Source organism: Ostrinia furnacalis, unplaced genomic scaffold (genome assembly GCF_004193835.3).
Source record: "Ostrinia furnacalis isolate ACB-3 unplaced genomic scaffold, ASM419383v2 OfSCF2315, whole genome shotgun sequence".
Taxonomy (NCBI): domain Eukaryota; kingdom Metazoa; phylum Arthropoda; class Insecta; order Lepidoptera; family Crambidae; genus Ostrinia; species Ostrinia furnacalis.
This window is the reverse complement of record NW_021132554.1, coordinates 63,013-86,626: the sequence shown is the minus strand read 5'-3', so window position 1 is coordinate 86,626 and position 23,614 is coordinate 63,013. Positions and strand designations below refer to the sequence as shown.

At 36.0% G+C, this 23,614-nt stretch overlaps 4 protein-coding genes across 6 annotated transcripts in view; 3 read left to right on the top strand and 1 right to left on the bottom strand.

Annotated features, from left to right (window-relative positions):
• LOC114355065 (bestrophin-3-like) overlaps positions 1-3,875 on the top strand; it is a 37,974-nt gene extending 34,099 nt beyond the window's left edge. The window contains exons 7-8 of the mRNA XM_028307719.1: positions 1,115-1,222; positions 3,474-3,875. Of these exons, the coding sequence (XP_028163520.1) occupies positions 1,115-1,222; positions 3,474-3,875 (510 nt within the window). The remainder of the gene's footprint in view (positions 1-1,114; positions 1,223-3,473) is intronic.
• A 1,787-nt stretch (positions 3,876-5,662) lies between these two features.
• On the top strand, positions 5,663-8,104 carry LOC114355074 (uncharacterized). The gene is made up of 2 exons (XM_028307730.1): positions 5,663-5,933; positions 6,338-8,104. The coding sequence occupies exons 1-2, from the start codon at positions 5,694-5,696 to the stop codon at positions 6,632-6,634; spliced, it is 537 nt and encodes a 178-aa protein (XP_028163531.1). The 5' UTR covers positions 5,663-5,693; the 3' UTR covers positions 6,635-8,104.
• An 8,870-nt stretch (positions 8,105-16,974) lies between these two features.
• On the top strand, positions 16,975-21,697 carry calypso (ubiquitin carboxyl-terminal hydrolase calypso). The gene is made up of 9 exons (XM_028307729.1): positions 16,975-17,565; positions 17,657-17,804; positions 17,899-18,082; positions 18,232-18,383; positions 19,064-19,255; positions 19,403-19,473; positions 19,557-19,766; positions 20,106-20,392; positions 21,331-21,697. The coding sequence occupies exons 1-8, from the start codon at positions 17,179-17,181 to the stop codon at positions 20,301-20,303; spliced, it is 1,542 nt and encodes a 513-aa protein (XP_028163530.1). The 5' UTR covers positions 16,975-17,178; the 3' UTR covers positions 20,304-20,392; positions 21,331-21,697.
• Position 21,698: 1 nt separating this feature from the next.
• Positions 21,699-23,614, bottom strand: part of clu (clustered mitochondria protein homolog) — a 34,954-nt gene continuing 33,038 nt past the window's right edge. For all 3 annotated transcript variants that reach the window (XM_028307726.1, XM_028307728.1, XM_028307727.1), the window contains one exon: positions 21,699-23,480. In XM_028307726.1, coding sequence (XP_028163527.1) covers positions 23,351-23,480 — 130 coding nt within the window. In that variant the 3' untranslated portion in view covers positions 21,699-23,350. The remainder of the gene's footprint in view (positions 23,481-23,614) is intronic.

The window sequence follows — 23,614 nt, the reverse complement described above, 5'->3', positions numbered from 1 at the left end:
CCAAAAACGTAACCCTTAAAGGATCACTTTGTTGTCGTGGAGGTATTCAATCTAGAAGCTGTGAAAAAATCAAACTTAAGCCAACGCAATCAAAAGATACAGCCGTTTATGTCGCAAATTTTCGCAATTTTCGATACTCGCAAGAGAACCAAAACCTACAGGGTACTTCTTGTGAACTCAGAATCTTGAAATTTGGTACGCAGAAACGTCTTATAGCACAGATTAATGAAAAATTGCGAAACCCGTACATTTTTAGTTACATCATAAAATAAAAAATATTTTTAATAACTTTAAACTTACTATCACTTTCCTCATGAACGCGTACGCGTAAGTACGCGTAGAGGTACTTAAATTGAAATTCACACAAAATAATACCATAATACTCAGGTCTAACAAAATCAAAGTTATACAGTGTGAGTCACGTTAAAGTGTACATATGAAAATAGATGAAACTAGACCTATTTTTATCGACAAAAAAGAGGTCAAACATTTTTTGAGATTTTTTTTAAATTTTTTATATNGGTTTTTATGAAGATTCCCTCCAACGTTCCTACTGAACTTTGTTACTGGATGTTTGTTACTCTTTCACGCAAAAACTACTGAACGGATTTCGATGAAACTTTACAGTATTATTGTTTATAACCCAGATTAACATAATATAGGCTATAATTTATGATGATCTGTGACAAACTAAATTTCACGCGGGTGAAGCTGCGAGCAAAAGCTAGTATTAGATAATCGGTTCAACCACCACCACTGGTGGCAGATTTAGTGGTGGTCGTTGGGAACAAACCGCTACTGATGAGAAGGATAAGGATTTGTATGCTTTTTTTTAGCGTAGGCGTAGCATCTTAAGTTTGGTGCGTTGTCGGTGCTTCGCGACGCCCCCAGTTTTATAAATAGGTAAAATAGGCTTACCTTGGTACATTTCAACTCAAATTTTATAAATAAGTATTCTTAGGTAGTTTGTGAGTTTCTTTGTAGGAAATAAACTCTCCAACTAATATTCTAGAGTGAAATCTTTCTGTCACCTTCACGCGAGTGAAGTCGTGAGCAAAAGCTTCCTCATTGCATGTGACATGTTAAATGATCCCCGATTGATTGTGCCCGGCAGTTCTGCTTCTACGTGGGGTGGCTGAAGGTGGCCGAGGTGCTCATCAACCCCTTCGGCGAGGACGACGACGACATCGAGCTCAACTGGCTCATCGACCGACACATTAAGGTACTTGCTCACGACACACGATCCTAATCGCTATTTCCTTCGCACCGTCGTAAAACATCTAAAATTAAATGGATGGTATTTAAACTAAACTAACTACTAAACTAGGCGCACTGAAATACTAAATGAGCGAAAGACTTAGATAGATAGATAGATAGATAGATAAATGGTTTATTTGCAAAACACATTGACACACAAGAAGCAAAACGTAAGATTAATAAACACAGGAGTAGCAGGAAAGATATAGTACATTACAAAGAGAAAGAAAGAAAATCCTGCGCGCTAAGGTATAAGTGTGCCGCAGCGATGCAAAAAAGCAGAGAGCTCAGTGTAGACACTGCTCTAAAATGAGCAGAACACTGATTTTCAGCTCTTGCTTGAAAAAAAAAAAGAAGGAAGACGCACGTGTATGGTAGAGAATAAGGTGGTGAAAATGTTGTAATATTGTAAACCTACATAAATATCAGAAATTAGGGAAATATAATAACTATAACTATTGTCCTTATATAGTTTATACATACATATACCATCAGTCTATGAAAAGGAGTATGAGACTTAATAGTGTAAAATGGAGAATTTAGTAACCTACTTTATATCCACAATAATTTTACATGGCTGAAAATGATGATGACGATGAATATAATATAATATTTTTACATAAATAACAAATACAAAATAATGAGGCACTTAGGGCGAATAGAGTTATTGAAAACGGTGACTTGACAATATGAATTTGAGTACGGGACTACGGGTTAATCAGAACGATCGCCTATACAGGCTGTCCCAAAAAGTAGCGTCAAGGCAAAGCCCAGAGGTAGAGCATCACTAAAGCCCGGTCCGTGAGCACGTAGAATTTTGTCCAATGACCCCTAGCTAACCATCCTTATTGCTCGCGCGTAATTATATTGCTGTCGCGACTGTGCGACTGCCACCCGCAGTGAGTGTGCTCACGGACCAGACTTTACCCGAATCACCGCGGCTTTTGTGATAGTTTTCGAGTTATGGTTTTTTACAACATACAGGATTTTTTACGTTTTTAATTTACAATAGTGTTACGGATGTAAATACTTTGAATCAGCTAGTTCTAGTATTCATCTAATAATAATAAAAAAACAGGCCTTAACTCTTAGCGCCACAGGGACCAAAAAAGTACCTAGGGTTGGTTTTAGGGTTCCGTACCTCAAAAGGAAAAAACGTAACCCTTAAAGGATCACTTTGTTGTCCGTCTGTCAAAACCCTTTTTCTCAGGAACGCGTGGAGGTATTCAATCTAGAAGCTGTGAAAAAATCGCAACGCAATCAAAATTATGTCGCAAATTTTCTCAATTTTCGATACTTGCAAGAGAACCAAAACTTCCCGTACTTACGTACGGGTACTTTCCGTGAAATCAGAATCTTGAAATTTAGTACGCAGAAACGTCTTATAGCACAGATTAATGAAAAATTGCGAAACCCGTACATTTTGTTACATCATAAAATAAAAAATATTTTTAATAACTTTAAACTTAACTTACTATCACTTTCTTCATGAAAGCGTAGAGGTACTTAAATTGAAATTCACACAAAATAATACTCAGGTCTTTGTTACCTTTAAGCTGTAACAAAATCAAAGTTATATACTTTACAGGTTTTTGTGGAACCCTCGGTGCGTGAGTCCGACTCGCACTTGGCCGGTTTTTTTATATACTATTATACATATTTTTTAGCACGAAAAAATTTTACTACATATTTTTAGACCCACTGATCTCATTACAATTGGGCCCACAAAACCCGCTCTCCAAACTTGATCCAATCCCGAGTGCGCTGACGAGGTTTGTAAGTCGCAAGTAGCCGCCACCTTTTGTATCATTCCTCCTTCTTTTTTGTGCACTTACACTGTACGGGCAAGCCATCGTACATTGCACTTACTTTTACGCTTACGTTTGCGTCCTACTTTTTGGGCGCGCGTTAGTTACTATTTTAAGTATTTTTCTTTATTATAACTCAGTACGTCAACAACCATCCCACGTAACACTACTACTCAAGAAAAGATTTGCCACGCACGATAACTCTGTCAGTATTTTACTACAATATAAACTTTAAACTTTGGAGATCTTTTCTTCTCGACGTGCTCTTCAACTCTACTTCAACTAACTTCAACTCTACTTAGATAAATGTATGGCCCTACAAACCATACATACACATTGAGTGATCTGAGCAGCAAAAGCTATTATTTATAAAAAAATTGCCATTATTATGGTCACCGTCGTTCGCAGGCGGCATACATGATCGTGGACGAGATGCACGAGGAGCACCCCGAGCTGCTGAAGGACCAGTACTGGGAGGAGGTGGTGCCCAAGGAGCTGCCCTACACCGTGGCCTCCGAGCACTACCGCCGCCACGAGCCGCCCTGCTCCGCCGACCACTACAAGGTCAAGGCCGAGGACGCGCTCTACGCCAACGTGCACCCGCCGCGCAAGAGCCACGACGACACCTACGCCGACTACGTCAGTACCCGCCCCTACTCTCACACGNCACCCGCCGCGCAAGAGCCACGACGACACCTACGCCGACTACGTCATTACCCGCCCCTACTCTCACACACACGCCACCCAACACACACGCGCCACCCAACGCTCGCCGCACTCGCACGACACCACCCGTGCTGCGCGCTGTGACATGCCACTAGATCCCAGAATTTGAAATAGCCCGAACATTTGCTCATCTGATAGAAATTTCAAAAGTCAATAACTTGCATCCTGTCTAGGTACTGTGCTCGAAATTGTTCATAGTACAGCTGAATGGGTTCGAACAACTCAGCGTTGGACTTAGGACTTTTTTGTAGTTTATTTATTAGTTAGGTACCTAAACTTGAAAAAAGCTTAGGTACCTAACTCAAAAGAAAAAAACGTAACCCTTGAAGTTTGAAGAAGATCAAATTCAACGTTTCCTTCACGAGGCTCTTATTCAAAATGTTAAAGTTTGTTAGATATGACTACTTATAGGTTTTAAAGAGTCATACTAATAGAAGCTAATACAGTAACAACTTTGTCCCAGTGCGTCCCCGTTTAGGATATAAGGCAACTTTATGATAATTTATTGATTTTTGTTGTTTCATTCTATTTTTCCTAAATCCAAATTAACTGATATTAGGGCAGTAATATTATAAATAATTTTATTTTTTTTATTTATTTATTAGGTCTACCAACATTGTTACATTACAACATGTACATTAAAAAATAACAATTATGAACAAAGTTACAATGCAACAACAATTATAGGCTGACACAACATGCAATATAGATTCAATGCAGTTTGTTCCGAACCGTTCCATGCACACAAAAAAACATTTAATCATATAATAGGAACATTCAACAGGTTATGGGCCATTATTGTTCCTCAGATAATAAAATTAGTGTCTTACCGAAACAGTTCCGTGATTCAGTTGGATAAAGTTTACCGAACGTCAACAGTGCAACCGCGCCGCGTAGGATTTCTATTTTTTCAGCTTTTTCAGCACAATCAAAAATTATGGCCTCACAAATTTCTATTGGAACTATCGAAAAGCTGGCGGGCTTGCGGCGCNCTATGGGAAACAATAGAACCGGGTGCCGACTATAAATATGACAGTAAGAAGGATGTAAGAGCCAGGTCCAAAATAATCCTTTTGATAGACCCTATCAACTATGTCCATGTGCAGGAGGCAACTACAGCAAAGCAGGTATGGTCAAAATTAGAGAAAGTGTTTGATGACTCCGGGCTGAGTAGGAAAGTGGGTTTGTTGCGAGATTTAATATCAACAAATTTGGAGAACAGCTCTGGTATTGAGGATTACATAAATAAAATCATGTCAACTGCTCATAAGCTCAGAAATATAAATTTTGTAGTAGGAGACGAGTGGCTCGGTACATTGCTACTTGCTGGCCTCCCCGATGTCTACAAACCGATGATCATGGCTATAGAGAGTTCAGGTGTGTCAATTACTGCTGATTTTGTAAAGACAAAGCTGTTACAGGATGTAAAAGTATCAGATTCTCCAGCCTACTATATTAAGTCAAATAAATCACAAAATATGTCAAAGTCCCATAAAGATTCACCAGATAACTACCAAAAGAGAGGCCCACGTTGTTACAATTGTAATAAATATGGTCATATTAGTAAAAACTGCTACTTTCAAAAGAAGAAGAATCAGACAAATAATTCAAAAAAGTCATAGGAATATCTTTTTGTACGAAAAATAAAAGGAAATAAATACTATGTTCTTGGAACACAGTAAAGGGCATCGCTGTAGGAGGAGGTACTAATGCGAGAAATTTTTTGTAAGGACAAACAAGTACTTATATTCGTACCCTCCTCCAATATTACATCATAAGTGATAATGAAAAACCCCTCCTCAGGGACCAAAATCAATGAAAAGTTTTTTATATTCTCTACATTCAACCTCATTTTCTTCCAAAAGTACCAATATTAACCATTAAATTGTCTTCTTTCCAGGCATGTCCCTGGACGAGGGCCGCCAGTCGCAGAGGCCGTACAGATATGGCATGGTGCTGCTATGCGCCGGCGCACTCATCAACTGGCTGGGACTAGCGGAGGACTACGCGGAGCCGGTGCGCTACGTGGGCGTCGCCTGCATCGTTGCTGGGGCGCTGCTCATCTGCGCCGCCATGTGCTGCTGGCTTCAGTCGCCGGCACGACAACCCCACAATGATAGAGCCTCCCCGGATACACACCAGGTAAGATACAGCCTTTGCTTTTTTATATCGAGCCCTCTACGCGAACTCATGAAAGTCGCCCATTTTATTTTTATACGAGTAGTCTTTGAGACCTAAAAGTCCTGATGCGTCTGTCGTCTTTACTATTCAGCAGCAGGTCGCTAATCAGTTCATTATCAACATAGAACTTACCTTTTATGGGTACGCAAATACTACTGCGATCTCGTGATAAGACAGCAACAAAAAATCAACATACCGCAAGTTTCTAATTTGGTCACATAAATCTCTATTAGCGGTGACAAATTCACAAAGATTCGCTAATAAAAAGAATAGGCATCATGACCTCTGTAAAAAATACCTACCTACTTGCTCATTGTCGCCTCAATCAAATGACAATCATTCTCATTCGTTCGTATCCGTTCCAGATTGACGATCCGATCCACGTGATTTCGATGCCGGACGACGAGAGCATGCAGCAGAAGCCGCCGGACTACGACACGGTGGCGGGCGCGCCGCCGACTTATGACGACGCCATCAAACTGAACCCGGCGCGGCTCCTGCCCGCCGGCAGCAGCGCGCGCGCCGACCCGCCGCCGCTCGACATCGCCGTCATCCCCGGCCAGCCCGACGACGCGCCGCCCGCCCTGCCCGTGCCCGTCCACCGCGCCCAGGTCCCCAAGACGCCGCCCCCGCCCTACAACCCCACACATGCCATCAGGTGAAAGCCCGGCCACGTTACCGTGTACTTCAAAACGACTGCTGTTTCATGTGATGAGACTAATAACTTAACATTACTTGTAAGGTACTCGTGTACTTGCCGCCGATGACGGCGTAGCGGTATTATATTGTTAATCTATACTACATATCCACACATGAAACGATTTTAATTTAATCTAGTAGATGGTGAGTTAGACGCGACGTGTACTTATGTGATATTATGAGAGTTGTAATATTAGTTACTTATTGAACCTGTACATAATAATGTTTTGTATAATAATTTTGTTAGTAATTGTAGTTTTAAGTTAAAAATCTCTTCCAATAATAATTGTTCCGAGCTCCAATGATGTACAATAACAAAATACACAGTTGTAGCAATGTATTACTAGAAATAGTAGCACTGTGCCATTATTTGTTAGCGACGCTTGCGGTGTCTTGTCACTGTTATTGTGGTTCGTAGCAGGCACCTGTGTAAAGAGTAAAAATGTAAGTACATTTTTACATAAAATATGATTATGATTTACCTTCCGCCCATGGAACTGAAACAATCGACTTGTGTATATTACTATTCCTTTAAATTAAGTTGCATAAAGGCTATCTTTGTACTTCATCATTAGTGACGAAAATTATACCTTTACTTATTTGTATTCCCTTTAATTACCGCGGTGAGAGCTACGCCTTCATTAAGGCGATACAACTATACTGTTTTAAATCCGATCCGTTTTCGATTCTAGTCTTCGATTAGCATCAGTTAACTCATTTATGACGTGTTCGAATATAAACTTTTATCGTAGTTTGTAATTTGTACATATTCTGATTGCACAACTAAAGTTTTCAACCAAAGATATACTGTTCATGCGAAAGATTATTAGGAATAAATTAATAATTAACGAACATAGTGTAGGTACTGATAGATTTTGGTAGGTAGTTAAAACGTCTGATCAATGCGTGATAAATCTAGTAGAACATATCATTTGAAATTGTTTATCTTTTTTATCTTGTAATATTTTCGCTTATGGAAAACTGACTTTTATGTTAATGGAAAACCATGAAATGTAATTTACATTTGAAACAATCCAGAACTTTGCTAAAATCAACATGTTAACTGCAGTTGATTTGGAGTGTGCCCACTTACAAACAAACGCAAATTGTGTCTATTATTAATATTACATTAACTAATTACTACAAACTGGCCTAAATGTATTTAGCAATAACAAAATGACTGCAAAATCCTGTGGTGTGCGTAAGATGAATTTATATTGGGACCAATACCTAACTTTAAAATAATCGTGTGCTTTGCTAACTTGATAAAACAAACAAACTTAAGTAATCCGTAATACGCGTGCCTGCAATACTTTACTTACTTATGTAATTTAAGGTTTTACAATGCTGAAGTTGTGCATTTATTATTTGTACACTGTACAAAATAAACCCAAGTTAAAAATGTACATACAAAATAAATGTTGTTGAGTACACTGCATCTTTTATTGAACCCTTTATTCTCCGAAAACTATTTTACTTTAGGTAAATAAATAAGTAATAAATAAAATGTTTATTGCCATTAAATCAATGTACCTACTACAGAGTATTCTTATGACTAGCGGCTTTTGCACTAAGCATAGCTTGTGTCGCAGTAGCCTTTTAGTTTTTACAAGAAGATCTTTACTTTGGGGTCTGAGAACACACAAGTCAGGCAATTTATTGCTATAAGAAATTAAGATTACTAAATATCAAAGTTACACGTCTATTAAAACCACGGATGAAAACTAAAACTTTGATAATTAAACGATAATTATTTTAGTTAGGTAGAAAATCACATACAAAAATCTAAACTGGTCCATATCAAGCCCGCCATACTTGCCAGGGTACGGAAACTTCCATACTACGATCAAACTTGCTTCCAAACAGCGACTTCAGTCGATAAATTCCAATACTTTTTTTTTTTTTTTCTTTATGGCTCTCGCGGATTGCGTTTAGCCACGACAGGGTTCTTGATNTTCAAAAAACATATATTATGCGGCTTTTTCTGTTGCAGAGTCCTTGGATAAAACTAGATGGTACATCGACTCGGGAGCATCGCAGCATATGTGTAGAGAGAGAAAATGGATGTATGATGTGTCTCCTTCAACAGTAAGCAGTATAAAGGTAGCAGATAATAAAACCGTGGCAGTAGAAGGGTGTGGTAGTGTGAATTTGCAGATAAGGGACTCCAAAGGCAGACCTCAAACAATTCAAGTAAGAAATGTGCTGTATGTACCTTCCTTGACAACCAATCTTCTCTCTGTAAGTCAGATGACAAAAAATGGATGTGAAGTTATATTTGAGAAAAAATATTGCAGAATTTACCAAAATAAGAGATTGATTTTGTCAGCTTTACAACATAACAATATGTATATGTTGAGAGATATTTCGGAAACATCTGCATTATTGTCAACAGTAAATGAGAATGATATTAATTTGTGGCATCAGAGGATGGGCCATCTCAACTTCACTGACTTACAGAAAATGGGAACGTGTACTGAAGGAGTAGAATTTGATAAAAAAGATTCTCAGATTTGCACAACATGTATTGAAGGTAAAATGACTAGACTGCCTTTTAAGAATATTGGTACTAGAGCATGTGAACCTCTCCAATTAATCCACACTGACCTTTGTGGCCCGATGGAGACCAGCTCTTTAGGAGGTGCCAAGTACTATGTCTCCTTTATAGATGACTATAGTAGAAAAGTATATGTCTATTTTATGAAAAACAAATCTGATACATTAGAGAAGTTTAAGCAATTCAAGAACTTAGTAGAAAATGAGACTGATAAAAGAATAAAAGTATTAAGATCAGACAACGGCAAAGAATATATAAACAAAGAATTTGAATTGTTTTTAGAGAAATTTGGCATTCAACATCAGACCACCAATCCGTACACTCCGGAACAGAACGGATTAGCGGNGTTTAGCCACGACAGGGTTCTTGATTTTTGCGTTCAGTTTTGCCATAAGTTTTGCGGACATTGCGTTTAGACAGGGTGGGATTGGGTTAAAGTTAAAAGGTAGGGAAATGAATCAATTACGGATGGAAACGGAACAAAGGATGGTTTTCATAGGATCAATTTAGGTGTGATATAATTACAAAATAATAAAAATAAAATAATATTTACATAAGTACAATACGTCACCGTCGTGGCAGAATTAAATAACTGACAAAACCAAAGTTGCGAGATATTCACGTTTTTGTGATTTTTTTCGTTAAAAATGGCGATAACTTTTAAGGGTAAAAATATTTTATTGTCGGTCTTTTGATATTTTATACAGCAAATTTACCTTTATTAAATCAATATTCTTCGATGATCTTATTTTGTATTATTTTAAATAAAAAAAATAAAAATGTAATTATTTAGTTTTGCCACAACCGTATTTTACAACTAAGTTGCAGTTATTTAGTTTTTGCATGTCACTTATTTAGTTTTGCCACAACCAAGGTATTACAAAAACGAATATTTCCATTGAATAAGTACACTTGTTTAATTTTGCCACACTTTTATTGACCTAAATGTTGATTTATTCATTTTATTTTATTTGTTTTGTTAATGCGATTTTAGTCAAAATCTGTAAAATTGTTAAATAATACTAGAATATACCTACTTATTAAATACTTATAAATGTTTAACAAATTGGTATGGTAACCATCAACATCAAATTTCNGGAGAATAAAATTAAAAACAACAGCATAATTGTGCCACTATCTGATTTGCAGCAAAATGAATCTGATGACTTATCTGGAAAGGAGACTCACAGCGAACCTTCAACTGATACACCTGACACTCCGATTTCAAGGACCATAATTCATAATGAGAAGACAGAAATGGGGGAGGCTTCTAATGACGATGAGAGCTATCACACTGATGATGCTGATGATGAGTACACACCAGAGAAAAGAATAAGTGATGTGATACCTTCGAAAATGACATTGAGACCTCGGAATAAACAAAATACCTACTTCTGTGAAGACTTGAATGAGCCAAAAGAAGCAACAGCTTTTTTGACTAAAGAACCTGACACTATGGAAGAAGCTCTTTCAGGCCTGAATGCAAACGAGTGGAAAGATGCCATGAATGATGAATTCGAGTCGCTCCTGCAGAACAACACATGGACATTGGTTACTCTACCAGAAGGTAAAAGAGCTATTCCCTGTAAATGGGTCTACAAAATAAAAACTGATGCTAATGGTGAAATTGTGCGCTACAAAGCAAGATTGGTCATCAAAGGATTTATTCAAAAGAAAGGAATTGATTATAATGAGATATTTGCTCCTGTGGTTCGACACACTTCGATCAGATACTTATTAGCATTGGCTGTCAAGAACAATTTATTTATAGAACAAATGGATGCAAAAACCGCCTTCCTGCAAGGTGACATTGACACGGAAATATATATGCTTCAACCACCATCTTTCGAATATGGAGAAGAAGTCTGCAGATTGAATAAATCCATTTATGGGCTAAAGCAGGCAAGCAGACAATGGAATCTGAAACTTACATCTGTGTTAAAAGAACTGGGGTTGAAAAGTACATCTGTGGACCCGTGTATATATCATAAAACTCAAAATGGAAATATTCTATATGTACTTATATACGTAGACGACCTGTTACTGTTCTACAATAATGAAGATATGGGAAAAGAAATAAAACAACAACTGAAAAGTAAATTTGATATGAAAGAGCTTGGCTGTGTACATCATTTTGTTGGTTGGAGGATAGAACAAAACTTGCTAAGAAATGAAATTAGCATTGATCAGACTGCTTACATTGAAAAAATCCTTCAAAGATTCAAAATGAGTGACTGTAATCCAGCTTATATGCCATGTGATCCTGGTGAGAAATTTATCACATTAGAAAATGAAGAGATATTAACAGACGTACCATATCAAGAGGCTATTGGAAGTTTATTATATTTATCCCAAGGAACCAGGCCAGACATATGTTTTATAGTAAACAAACTGAGTAGTTTCAATAACAAACCACAACAGAAACACTGGCAAGCACTTAAGAGAATACTACGTTACATAAAAGGAACTATGGATTATAAATTGATATTTAGTCAAAACAAAGAAGAAAAAAGGGCACTTGGCTACTGCGATTCTGATTGGGCTTCGGATGTTAATAGTCGGAGATCTTGCTCTGGCTACATTTTTATGTTTCAGGGTGCAACAATTTCATGGTGTTCAAAACGCCAAGGCACTGTCGCCTTATCGACTATGGAGGCAGAGTACATGTCTCTTGCTACTGCTACTCAAGAAGCAATGTGGCTTAGATATTTGGAGTCTGAGTTGCACCGTGATGCTGGAACTTCACCAACTGTCATATACAGTGTGAGTCACGTTAAAGTGTACATATGAAAATAGATGAAACTAGACCTATTTTTATCGACAAAAAAGAGGTCAAAATTTTTTTGAGATTTTTTTTTAATTTTTTATAGAATATTTTTTCTTCCAATTACTTATTGTAAAGAAAACATAATAACTTTTAAACTAAGCGGTATATCTTGATAAAATAAAAACAGTAATAATGATAAATAACAGGCAATATTNGTATTTTTATAAAAATTTCAGCTTGTAAAATGACGCTAATTTGGAAATTTACAAAACCTGTGTGGACTTATCTTGATAGAATTCTTAAATGCTAAACTAATCGCAATATTTTCTCAATTAACTATTTAGACGACGAAATTGCCTAACTATTTATGCCTATAACATATTTGTAGTATTACTGGTTAATGATTGTAACGAGTTGAAAAAGTACTGTTTTTGCGCCAAACGGCGTAAACGCTCTTAAGTATTACCTAAATAAAAAATGGCCATTATGGCAGTTCGGAGCGGACCCACGATACATTAAACAATGTAGGTAGTAAGAGATTTTTAAGATCCTGCGAACATTGAGTGAATGATATTCATTCGATCCATAGACAAAAACGCTTGGGTAAAAATAGGGACATAGGGTAAACCTCCTAGTGGTCAGCCCAGCTCCAGTAGGCAGCCTATAAGGACAATATTTCCTTAAAAATATCGTTTTTTTTTTATTTGGTTACACCTTAATATATAAATATCGTCAAATCCGATACGACAGGTGGAAATAGTCCCGTACAGGGTATGACATGGCTGAGTTGAGAGGAAATATGGCTGACTATTGGCGCTTCTGTTGAACGACTTGTCGTGCAGGGGAAAGTTAAGGGCACAAGAGCGCGCGGCAAGTCGCCCGTGCGCTGGACTGACCAGGTCAAAACCGCACTCAATGGTCCATTCGTCATCGTCACTGCAGTGCGGGAGGACTGGCGATGAATGGTGGCTTGAACAAAGATACCCCTTCCCAGCGGTTTCATAGCGCGGCTAGTCATGTAGTCGGAATAGATTGTGTGATTCTTTCAGGCAGTACATTTTCGCATGTTAACAGCGTTATGAAACTGCTGGGAAGGGGTATCTTTGTTCAACAATAGCTTCGAAACTAATAGACGTAGACTAATAAATTTACATTCGTTTTGTAGCATAGCTCAAATACTAATAATACAATGCAAATAAAACATACCTTAACGACTTGGTTTTTCTTGTGTTGAGAGGAAGAGGTGAAAACTAAAAATTAAAATGTAATTTTGCGAGAAATGGGTCAACAAGCCCCAAATTTGAAGTATTTTCATCGATAAAATTATCTTAGATTACGCCTTTAAAGTTTGATCACTACATGCCCGGACATACTATACAGGGTGGAAACGATAAGTGATCTCACTCGATTATTTCTAAACTATACAAGATATCGAAAAACTGGTAGTAACCAGTCAGGATCAGTAGATCCTGAAAGTGATTCACGAGATCTTTCAAACGGTATCAGTAATAGTTTACAGAATTAACTGGATCTATCCGAAAATTAATATTTTCAGTCTCCATACTAAATGTATGGCAGTCACACAATATTAGAAGTGTTAAATGTTTTTATTAAATAATAAACACTTAAAATTAACTCGTAATGCATTCTTATTTAAAATGATTCATGGAAAACATTGATTTTAGGCTTTATTTGTAATATTATCAAAAAATCAGTGCCATGACTAAATATATGGAAGCTGGAAACATTGAATTTTCGGATAGCTCAAGTTTATTTTGTAACTTATTATTGGTACCGTTGGATAGAGCTTGTAAAGCACTTTCAGGATCAGTAACCAGTTTTTGGATATCTTGTATAGTTTTTACTATTATGTGGTTTTACTAAATGTATGAAAGCTGGAAACATTGAATTTTCAGATAGATCCAGTTTATTTTGTAACCTATTATTGGTACCGTTGGAAAGAGCTCGTGAAACACTTTCAAGATCAGTAACCAGTATTTAGATATCTTGTATAGTTTAGAAATAATCGAGTGAGATCACTTATCGTTTCCACCCTGTATAATTTAGAATAGGGATATTCGATATACATATCGATGCTGGAAATATCAATTACTGTAAGGGACAAAACACGACTTTTCAGGAGAGCCAAAAAACGATTTTTTTTTTCTTTATACCTCAATATCTTTTTATGTGATGTTACGATTTAAATAGTTTCTATGGCAAAGTTTCTTAGAATTTTCTGTTCTTTCATAATATAAACGCCAAATTTTCGAAAAACGGGTAGTTTAAAAGATAGCATGTCCCTTACATTAAAGAAACGAGCTTGACTGTACCTTACAATGTTGAAAGGACATTGTCAGAAACCGCCTAAAAAACCGCCCAAAAACATTAACCCATCATAATTATTTTCTATTTTTTTTAATACATTAAGCACCCTTTCATTCTAATGGACACTTAAGCATTGAAAAATTAAATAAATAAGTCTTTTAACGTTTATTCTATAATACTATTACAACTTCCGGACGTTTTGGTGCGTGGCATGGTCTAAAACCTATCAAGTTCCATAATTTTTGCCGATAAAATCTGTACGAGGCATTACCGTACTTTATTGCTGGGAGTCCATGTATAGTGATGTTCCTGCGGCCATCATAGACAATAAAATATCGATTTTGAAAATAAAATAAATCGATTAAACTGCTTTGAAGACTAGATTTGCGTTAAAAGCTAAAAAGATATTGACAGTTTGACACTATTACAAGAAGATATCTAAAGTGTCCAACTGGTCGAAGGTCGTAAATAAAATAAAAATAATTAGGACCATAAACTGATATTCATGGTATCATAACTGTAAAAGTGTCAGAATCCGATGTTGAATCCAATGCCAGTTGAAGTGTGAGAAACATATCAAAGTGCAAATGCTTTTTTAGTGTTGTTGAAAACTTTGCGAAAAGACGCTTTTGGTGTATAATATTATGTGTGTTCATAAATAAAGTAAAATTATTAAATTGAAAAGTTTTTGTTTATTTGCATTTCCATGTGCAATGTAGAATTTTTCCAAATCCATTGTTTTGAAAATAATACAATACGTACACCATAAAGATAAATACTTTCAAAATAATGGATTTGAAAAAATTCTACATTGTACATTAAAAAAACAATAATTCTTTGAAGGTTATGAGGGCCTATATGTGCGTGAACTGTGTGTATGTGTGCGTGGACTTTATGTATGTATGTGTGCGTGTACTATGTGTGTATGTGAGCGTTACGTACGTAGGTTAAGTACAGCGAATTTAACACCAGGCTGTCAATTAGTAGGCTCAAAAATTTGACAGAGAGGGTTCTCTATTTCCTATGTATTACTTTTCTCTATGATACTTGCTTACTAGCCCGACAACTTGAAACAATTAATTTCGATAGATTCAAGCTGCTACGTGCTGCTACTGCTTAGCAAACTACAGCTCCAGTATTAATCAATGGCAGCTTCAAGCTGTTAACTAGGACTTCAAGAGCGGTTCCTTTATGTTTATCCCTGGGCCTGGCCATGAAGCTAAAGATAAAAATGGAGGCCAGACTTAGAATACCTACTTGAAGCACAACCTATGTATCACTATCTCGCTCTCTGTGGGCAGGCTCTCTCTTTCTAAGTAGGGTAACCTTTTATTTATTTTTCTCAGGACGACAAAGACTGATTTACGTTTAAACAGTGTGTCTTGATAAAGTGCACTTAATATGATTATGAAAAAAGGTTTTCGATGTTTTTGTTTTAAGATGAATTACAACATTAAGAAAGTGTAAAGGCATCGAAAACTGTGGATATTTGATAGAAAACAGATTTTAATTTGGCAGTTGACAGACGGATTTGGATATGGATTGATTACAGTAAACGGCCGTAGAAAACATTATGCAAAATTAGATAAGTAAGGTCCCACAGAAAGTCCCAGATATATCCTCAATATGGTCATACTACTTCAAAATGTCTTATAGAAACAAAAATTTTAAATTTGCTCAAAGTCAATGAAACTCAATGTAAAATCTTCTTTTTCTTGACATATGTAACATTTAATAATAAGTTTAAATACTGGTAAAACGTTTTAGGAAGTAATTACTGTGAAAATACAAAGAAATATGTTAACAATGATCCACTGTCAGAAATCACGAAATAAACACTTACGCGTGGAATTTTATATCACTTCCAGGACAACACGAACTACCGCAACCACGCACTATACAATTTTGCACCATTTCTTCAGACAAAACAATGATAAGGTCCCTTGAAAAATCTCAAACGAAATCAACTGCATAGTAAACAACCGCCATGATGGGCCGGATTCGGCCGATGTTGCCACATTACCGATACCTCAGAAATTGGGATTGTAATTCCCTGATTCGCCAACACATTAAGCCTAAATGGCCGACAATTTTGTGATTTTTTATTTAACTAGGTAATCTAAGTTTCAAATATTAATTATTTATTTATTTAACTTCTTATTTGGTTAGTGAATTGGCTATTTCGAAGAATTTACAAGGAGATTTAAATAAGAAGATAGCAATACTACAGTTCACACTAAAAAGAGAGGTAGGGCCACAGAGAGCGAGATAGATATAAGTAGGTATTTGACTCAAGTTTTGTTCCCAACTTTGCCCTCCATTTTTATCTGTAGCTTCATGGGCCTGGCTAACTGTTCAAACTGTCCGTGTATGGCGAGCCTTATGATTCCCTCATTTCAAATGTGGATTTTAATTTTCTATCAAATACTTATATCAAATTAACGAAATAGATTGTTAGTTAGCGATATTTAATTAAATGTTTCTTTATGTTTCTATTTATTTTATAAATATTGAAAACAGTAAAATAAATTCAATGCTGTATAACAATCTCGACATTTGACTTGAACAAAATTAAAATTAAAAATGTCAGCCCGTTTGACAGTGACAGATCTTTGAAAGAAACATGTCAATCAAATCAAACTAGAAAATGCAACAAGGCTTTTTTGTCTTAGAGTAAAAATGGAAGCAATAAAGTAACCAATTAGAATCAAGTAAAAGCGTAATTTGACCAATAAGAAAAAAAAATTTTCTTGCTTCAGCTTCCGCCGCGATCAAAATAATCCTAGTTACTTTGTTGTAGTGCAAAAAATTGCACAGCAGCAAAAAGGGAATAAGAAGTTAACTAATTAAATCTAATGAAAATCCCTATGAAAAACATGCCTGTAGAACTAAATAGCTTGACGGAAGGGTGGCTAGAATTAGAAAGTGATCCAGGTTTATTTACTTTGCTACTAGAAGACTTTGGAGTCAAAGGTGTCCAAGTTGAAGAGATTTATGATTTGCACAAGCCATTGGAGAGCCCTGTTTACGGTTTTATTTTCTTATTCCGTTGGATAGAAGAAAGAAGATCTCGTCGTAAATTTGTGGAACAGATTGAAAGTTTTGTTAGAGATGAAGAGACTATAAACAACATCTTTTTTGCACAGCAAATGGTACCAAATAGTTGTGCTACACATGCTTTGCTTTCTATATTATTGAACTGTCCTAATTTACACCTTGGAGAAACATTGAGTAGACTAAAAGTAAGTATAGAAAAAATATTTCTTTAGTTTCTAATATTATAGCGTACAACAGTCTATAGTTGTTTTTGATAATATTTTGTTTAATTTTAAGCATCACACATTAGGGATGAACCCTGAAAACAAAGGCTGGGCTATTGGTAACACCCCAGAACTTGCATGCGCCCACAACTCTCATGCAATTCCGCAGGCCCGAAAAAAAACGGACAAAAATGCCGGTGTGTCCACTGGCCGCTTTACAGGTATTTGCAATACATTTTCATTACTAAAACACCAATTTTCTCAGTTGCCTTTATTCATTTACATATAAACTTCATGCATTAAAAATAATTTCAGGTGAAGCTTACCACTTTGTGAGTTTTGTACCAATCAACGGGCATCTGTTTGAGTTAGATGGCTTGAAGCCGTACCCTACAGATCATGGGCCCTGGGCAGGGGATGAGGACTGGACTGACAAGTTCAGGAGAGTGATGGCTGAGAGACTGGGCCGTGACGCTGGTGAACAAGTGCATGACATCAGGTAGTTGTTTGCTTCCTGTTTAAAAAGGAAAAAGGTGTTATACTTTTTAAATTGTTTGATACTGCAATGGCAAAAAAAGGCCGTATTTGAAACTTTTTAACCTTAGATTTCTAGATGAACTAATAGCTACAATGTATGCTTTATTTCAGATTCAACTTGATGGCTGTAGTCCCTGATAGAAGAATTGCATTAACACAAAGACTGAGTGCATTAGAATTGAATCAGAAAAGGGTGAAAGAAGCCATCTCAAAGATTGGGAAACATCTGAGGCATTTGTTGGCAAAGACAAGAGAGTACAATGGTAACCTACTCATATATTCTCACATGAACCGTAGTAATTATTATGCTTTTATTATTAACTAGCGGCCGCCCGCGACTTCGTACGCGTGGATCCCGTTTTACCGCCTTTCCTGTTTTTTCCCGCGAACTCCCGTACCCGTGGGAATTTTGCAATATCCTGTTGTAACTAAGCTTTAAGTTTACTAAGGTACCTGCATGCTAAATTTCAAGCGTCTATCTTACGCGGTTTAGATTTTTTCATACAAATGTTTTTTCCCGCTAACTCCCGTTCCCGTGGGAATTTTGCAATATCCTGTTGTAACTAAGCTTTAAGTTTACTAAGGTACCTGCATGCCAAATTTCAAGCGTCTAACTTAAGCGGTTTAGATTTTTCATACAAAAGGATTTTCCCGCTAATTCCCGTTCCCGTGGGAATTCCTAAGTATCCTATAACCTGCCCAGGAGTATGAAGAATAATTGTACCAAGTTTCGTTAAAATCCGTCGAGTAGTTTTTGTTTCTATAAGGAACATACAGACAGACAGACAGACAGACAGACAGACAAAAATTTTACTGATTGCATTTTTGGCATCAGTATCGATCACTAATCACCCCCTGATAGTTATTTTGAAAATATATTTCATGTACAGAATTGACCTCTCTACAGATTTATTATAAGTATAGATTAAATAAATCTTTGCAGAACAAGGAGAACTTATAGAAGGAAGCAATGAAAACTCCCTGAATGACAGCATAGCTCAACTAAGTGAAGAAAGTATTCTTACGGGTCTAGAGTCCTCGGAAGTTCAGTTGTTTGATTTAGACTTTACCCAGCCTATTACAATAGAAATTGGCGCATCTGACCGGCCACAGCAAGACAACAGTCTGATATTAGGTAAAAGATACAAACCTGATAAATTACTTTCTAGCAATGTATGAAACCACTAATATTTTTAAATAAAAAAAGTATCTACAAAAACTAGCTCACTGAAAGTTGCAAATTTCTGAAATCAACATTGATTTATTATTCATGGTTTTTCAGTTGATCCTGTTGAACAAGGTGCAGTGGCAAAATTTGTTACCATCAGCAGGGACAATCAGATTGTGGGAGAAGTAAGTAGATATTGTACCTGCCTATTGTTTATGAAAGACTACTGTAGGTACAAATTATAATATCATTTCATTCAATATTCCAGGTCTATCCAACCTCCACTACAGCTTTAGTAAAAAGTAATGAATTACCAATATTATTGTGTTGTGAGACAATACCAGATCAGCCATACAAATTGAGGAAATTGTTGCTATCACACACAGAACTAAATGCGCTGATGAGCAGTATAGTTGGTGAAATTCAGTCATGTCAGCAGGCTCTGAATGACGAAAATGATAAAAGGGATATGTATAAGGTAAGATAATTAATTAGCAAGTATTTTATGTTCCAATACATTATTAAATCCAATCCATTATCCAATAAAATAAAAATAAAAATAAAATAAAATATAGAACTATTCGACCCAACTTTTAAAAACACTCAATAATTATAGTCCTAAAAAACCCTCTACTTCTACCTCCTAAGGTAGGGCAGAGTGGGCGTGGTCACGTCGCGACGTCCTATCTTACTTCGCAAATAATTTTAGTTTCTTTGAAATCAATCACAGGCTGGACAATGATTCCTCTCAAAAAAAAATTATAGTATCAGCTTAGAAGTTACTTGAAAATGTCATAATAATCATTCTCATTGTCAGGTGGACGACTGCCGCCGCACGCACAACTACGACGAGTTCATCTGCACGTTCCTCTCGATGCTGGCAGAGAGAGGCGCTCTCGGCGAGCTGGTGGCGGCGCAGCTGGACAGGGGCCGCGCCCCGCGCGTGCGCCGGCGCAGGCCCCGCCCCCGAGCGCCCCGCGCCCGCCCCCGCCCTCGTCCTAGAGCTAGGAAGTGAATTACTACAGTCACTTTGTACCTTGTATCCGTGATATTTTTTAATATTAACCACTTTATTTAGGTGTAAACACACTTACTTTTGTGTAAGTTAACCCTTATTCAAATAAAGGTAGATATATTACCACTTTGTTTACTTTTAAAAAAGGATCCTAATTTTCAATATGGTATTAATTAAAGATATCTTGGTCACTTATTTATATTTTTAAATATATTTTTTTACTTATCTATGCCATTTTACAACTTTTCAACGTCATTTGTCACTGCCAGGTAATGTCAAAGTCAACCAAACGGTTTTGGTGTGAAAAATTTCAAGTTTTTAGCGCGCGTTTTTGGTATTTTTGAAACTTTGTTCAACGAAAATTCTGATAAGTGTTTTTTCGATTCAAATTCCTAAACTATAACATTTATTGTATAATCTCACTTATAGGCAGCGTCTGCAATTGATTTATTCATATAATTTAGACATTTTAAAGAAGTGGTAAATAGTTTACCATTGTCCGACCCCGTCTTGACAAAAGTTTGATGATATATAAAAAAAAACTGTTGTTTTTTGTATGTGCACAAATAAAACTAAATAAATATTTGGATAAATTTTAAGTTATTTTGATAAATACTTACGTAACGTTTTGACGTTACGTAATTAGTGAATTGTTAGTTTCAGACTCAAGGTAAGCATCCTAATTGTAAGCATAATAACTAATATTAATAAAAATATTTTTTTATAAAAACAATAAATTTATTTCATTCCCAAAATATTTAATAAAATATAGGTAGAACCAAGAGGAAGTCACTAGTCAAGAACCAAAAATAAACCAAAACGGACAATGGTAACTATTTTACCACCAACATTTAATAATTTGTAGTCATGAATGGATAATGGTAAATTATTTACCACCCAAAAAACTACCCCTTCCCCTATTTTTTTATAAATTTTGATCAAAAATATGAAATAAGTGACCCACTATTACCCAAAATCCACTTCAACTTTGTAAAAAAAATGCATACCAGCTCGCGTTTGAATAAGGGTTAATAGTGTTGTTTTGTAATTACTACCTTTTGACGTATAATGTATGTATGTCAATGTGTAAAGGGCAATTAAAATAAAACATCACATTTTAAAAACGAACTTTTTATTAGTATACTACGAACAGCGCCGTATTTACATGTTCGTCATATTGTTAAAGAAATGTAACAACAACAACATTGATTATTGTTTGCTTAGGCACATGCTTCTTCATCTTACATCATTCTTAATTTTATTTTGTGTTGGATACATGAACGCGCGCTAATGTACTGTCTCTCGTCGCAAACGACTTTTATTTTGCAAGAACCAAAATAAATTAATCGAAAATATCCACAAAATAGATATTATAGGTAATTCGTATATTCTCACTTGAATAAGAACATTCATTTGGTGCTTGTCTTACCTAGTGGTACTACTTCCATTACCATTATGCCTATTATAACATGATTTGAATCGAATTGACGTCTCTTTAACAGTTGTGCACAAAAACCTATACTACAACATAAGGTCTAAAAATCAATATTATTTAAAAAATGATCATCTCATATTTTATTTTCAGCATAACAAAAATTAACAATATAAAAAGTATAACTGCATAAATTAATAAGACGAATTGTAATTTGGCTAAAATATATTAAATAATTTAATGTTTAATTGAATTCTATGACAGCACATACTCAAGAGTTGTAATAATATGTATGAATCATTTCATAAGATTATCATTAAAATTTAATCATTTACAGACACAACAAATAACTTAATGAAAATTGAGAGAATTAATTAATAAATCCAAATAAAAGTGCTGAAAATACAATAACTAGATAGACGAACATGCAGGTAAAAGCAAACTGGCAATAGATGCTTGGGTAACATTAGGATATAAACATCATTAACGGTACTTAGGCTGCATTATCATTACTATTTGATATAAATATGTATCACTATTTCAACAAGTTTTACGCTAGGCATGGGATCTTGCATGACAATTCAAATCAATAATTATTGTCGTGAGACAAGTATTTACATATTAATTAACATCATCATAACAGTATTACAAAATTGTGATCGAGTTGTAGATGTAATTTAATTTACATTATGTATATGAAGATTTTAAAGCGTTTTCATAATTCATCAGTAAATTAGACCTACTGAACAAACAAGGCAAGTGACTCGATGATAAATTGATAAACATTCTATATCACAGACTAACAGAAACGTATTATAAAAAGAACTTACATTCACTACTTATATGGCACTAATAACTAAAACCTGAAGCTAAAGTAACGTTAGAGGCAGTGATCAACTTACCGAGTGGAGGCATCCTGTAACTATTGTTCTTCGTTTACCAAACAATCAACTCTAGATTTTGTACGGACCCGAAACATACAAATCCTGTTACATTTCAGTGACAATATAACCGAAATTCTACTACTATGGGTATTTCAACAATATACTCTCGCCGCACTAATTAAAAAAAGAAAATAATACTCGACAATAACAATTCATAAAATCATCATATACGAAAAGTAATTGGCAGTAGCACCAGTACCATAACATAGCGACGCGCACGCGGTCTCAGGTTCACAACCAAAACTTATTGCTATTATCACTACATCAAAATTGCACTACTTTGGATGTCCATAAAATTGTGAATTCCCAACGGAAGCATAAAATTAAACCTATATCGTGATTTGAGCGAAATATAGAAGAATATGCACATGCATAAATAAATCTATTGCACTGCAAAAGAAAAAAAAATCATAAAATTTAAACTCTTAATTATTTGATCAAAATAATATCCTCAAAATTTGACTAACAAAAATCTACATCAAACCTTAGCACACTATCCACTACGGCATACATTCATAGATAAGGAACAATATCATCAATCAATAGTTATAAAGTAACGATGTTTAGCATAACGTCCAATATGAGCGGAGTATGCTTTCTACATGGGTGCGGCGCGCGGCCGCCTCGCTTATCACTAAACATAGTCCAGGGACGGCGGGAGGGCGCGGCCTTCAACTGTCCGGGGCCTCGCCCGCGCCCGCCTCCGCGCTCGCTCGCAGCTCGTTCAGGACGCCCGGGATGGGCAAATCTTTCAGCTGCCGTTTCTCAATCTCCGCCTTGAACTGCTCGATGTCTTGGGGACTGCAATGAAAGAAATAACATAAAGTTAGTAGGTGTATCCAGATTAGACGGGCTCGTAGTCTGTATATTACGAGAATGAGACGCCTGATTCACAAAGACAGTGCTGTATGATGCTGAAAGGCAGTTTTTTTTAT

Coding starts and splice junctions, on each gene's coding strand:
- LOC114355074 (XM_028307730.1), top strand. CDS start 5,694: ATGTCCCTGGACGAGGGCCGCCAGTCGCAGAGGCCGTACAGATATGGC. Junction 5,934..6,337: donor CCTCCCCGGATACACACCAG/GTAAGATACAGC, acceptor TATCCGTTCCAG/ATTGACGATCCGATCCACGT.
- calypso (XM_028307729.1), top strand. CDS start 17,179: ATGAAAATCCCTATGAAAAACATGCCTGTAGAACTAAATAGCTTGACG. Junction 18,083..18,231: donor GAACAAGTGCATGACATCAG/GTAGTTGTTTGC, acceptor GCTTTATTTCAG/ATTCAACTTGATGGCTGTAG. Junction 19,767..20,105: donor ATAAAAGGGATATGTATAAG/GTAAGATAATTA, acceptor TCTCATTGTCAG/GTGGACGACTGCCGCCGCAC.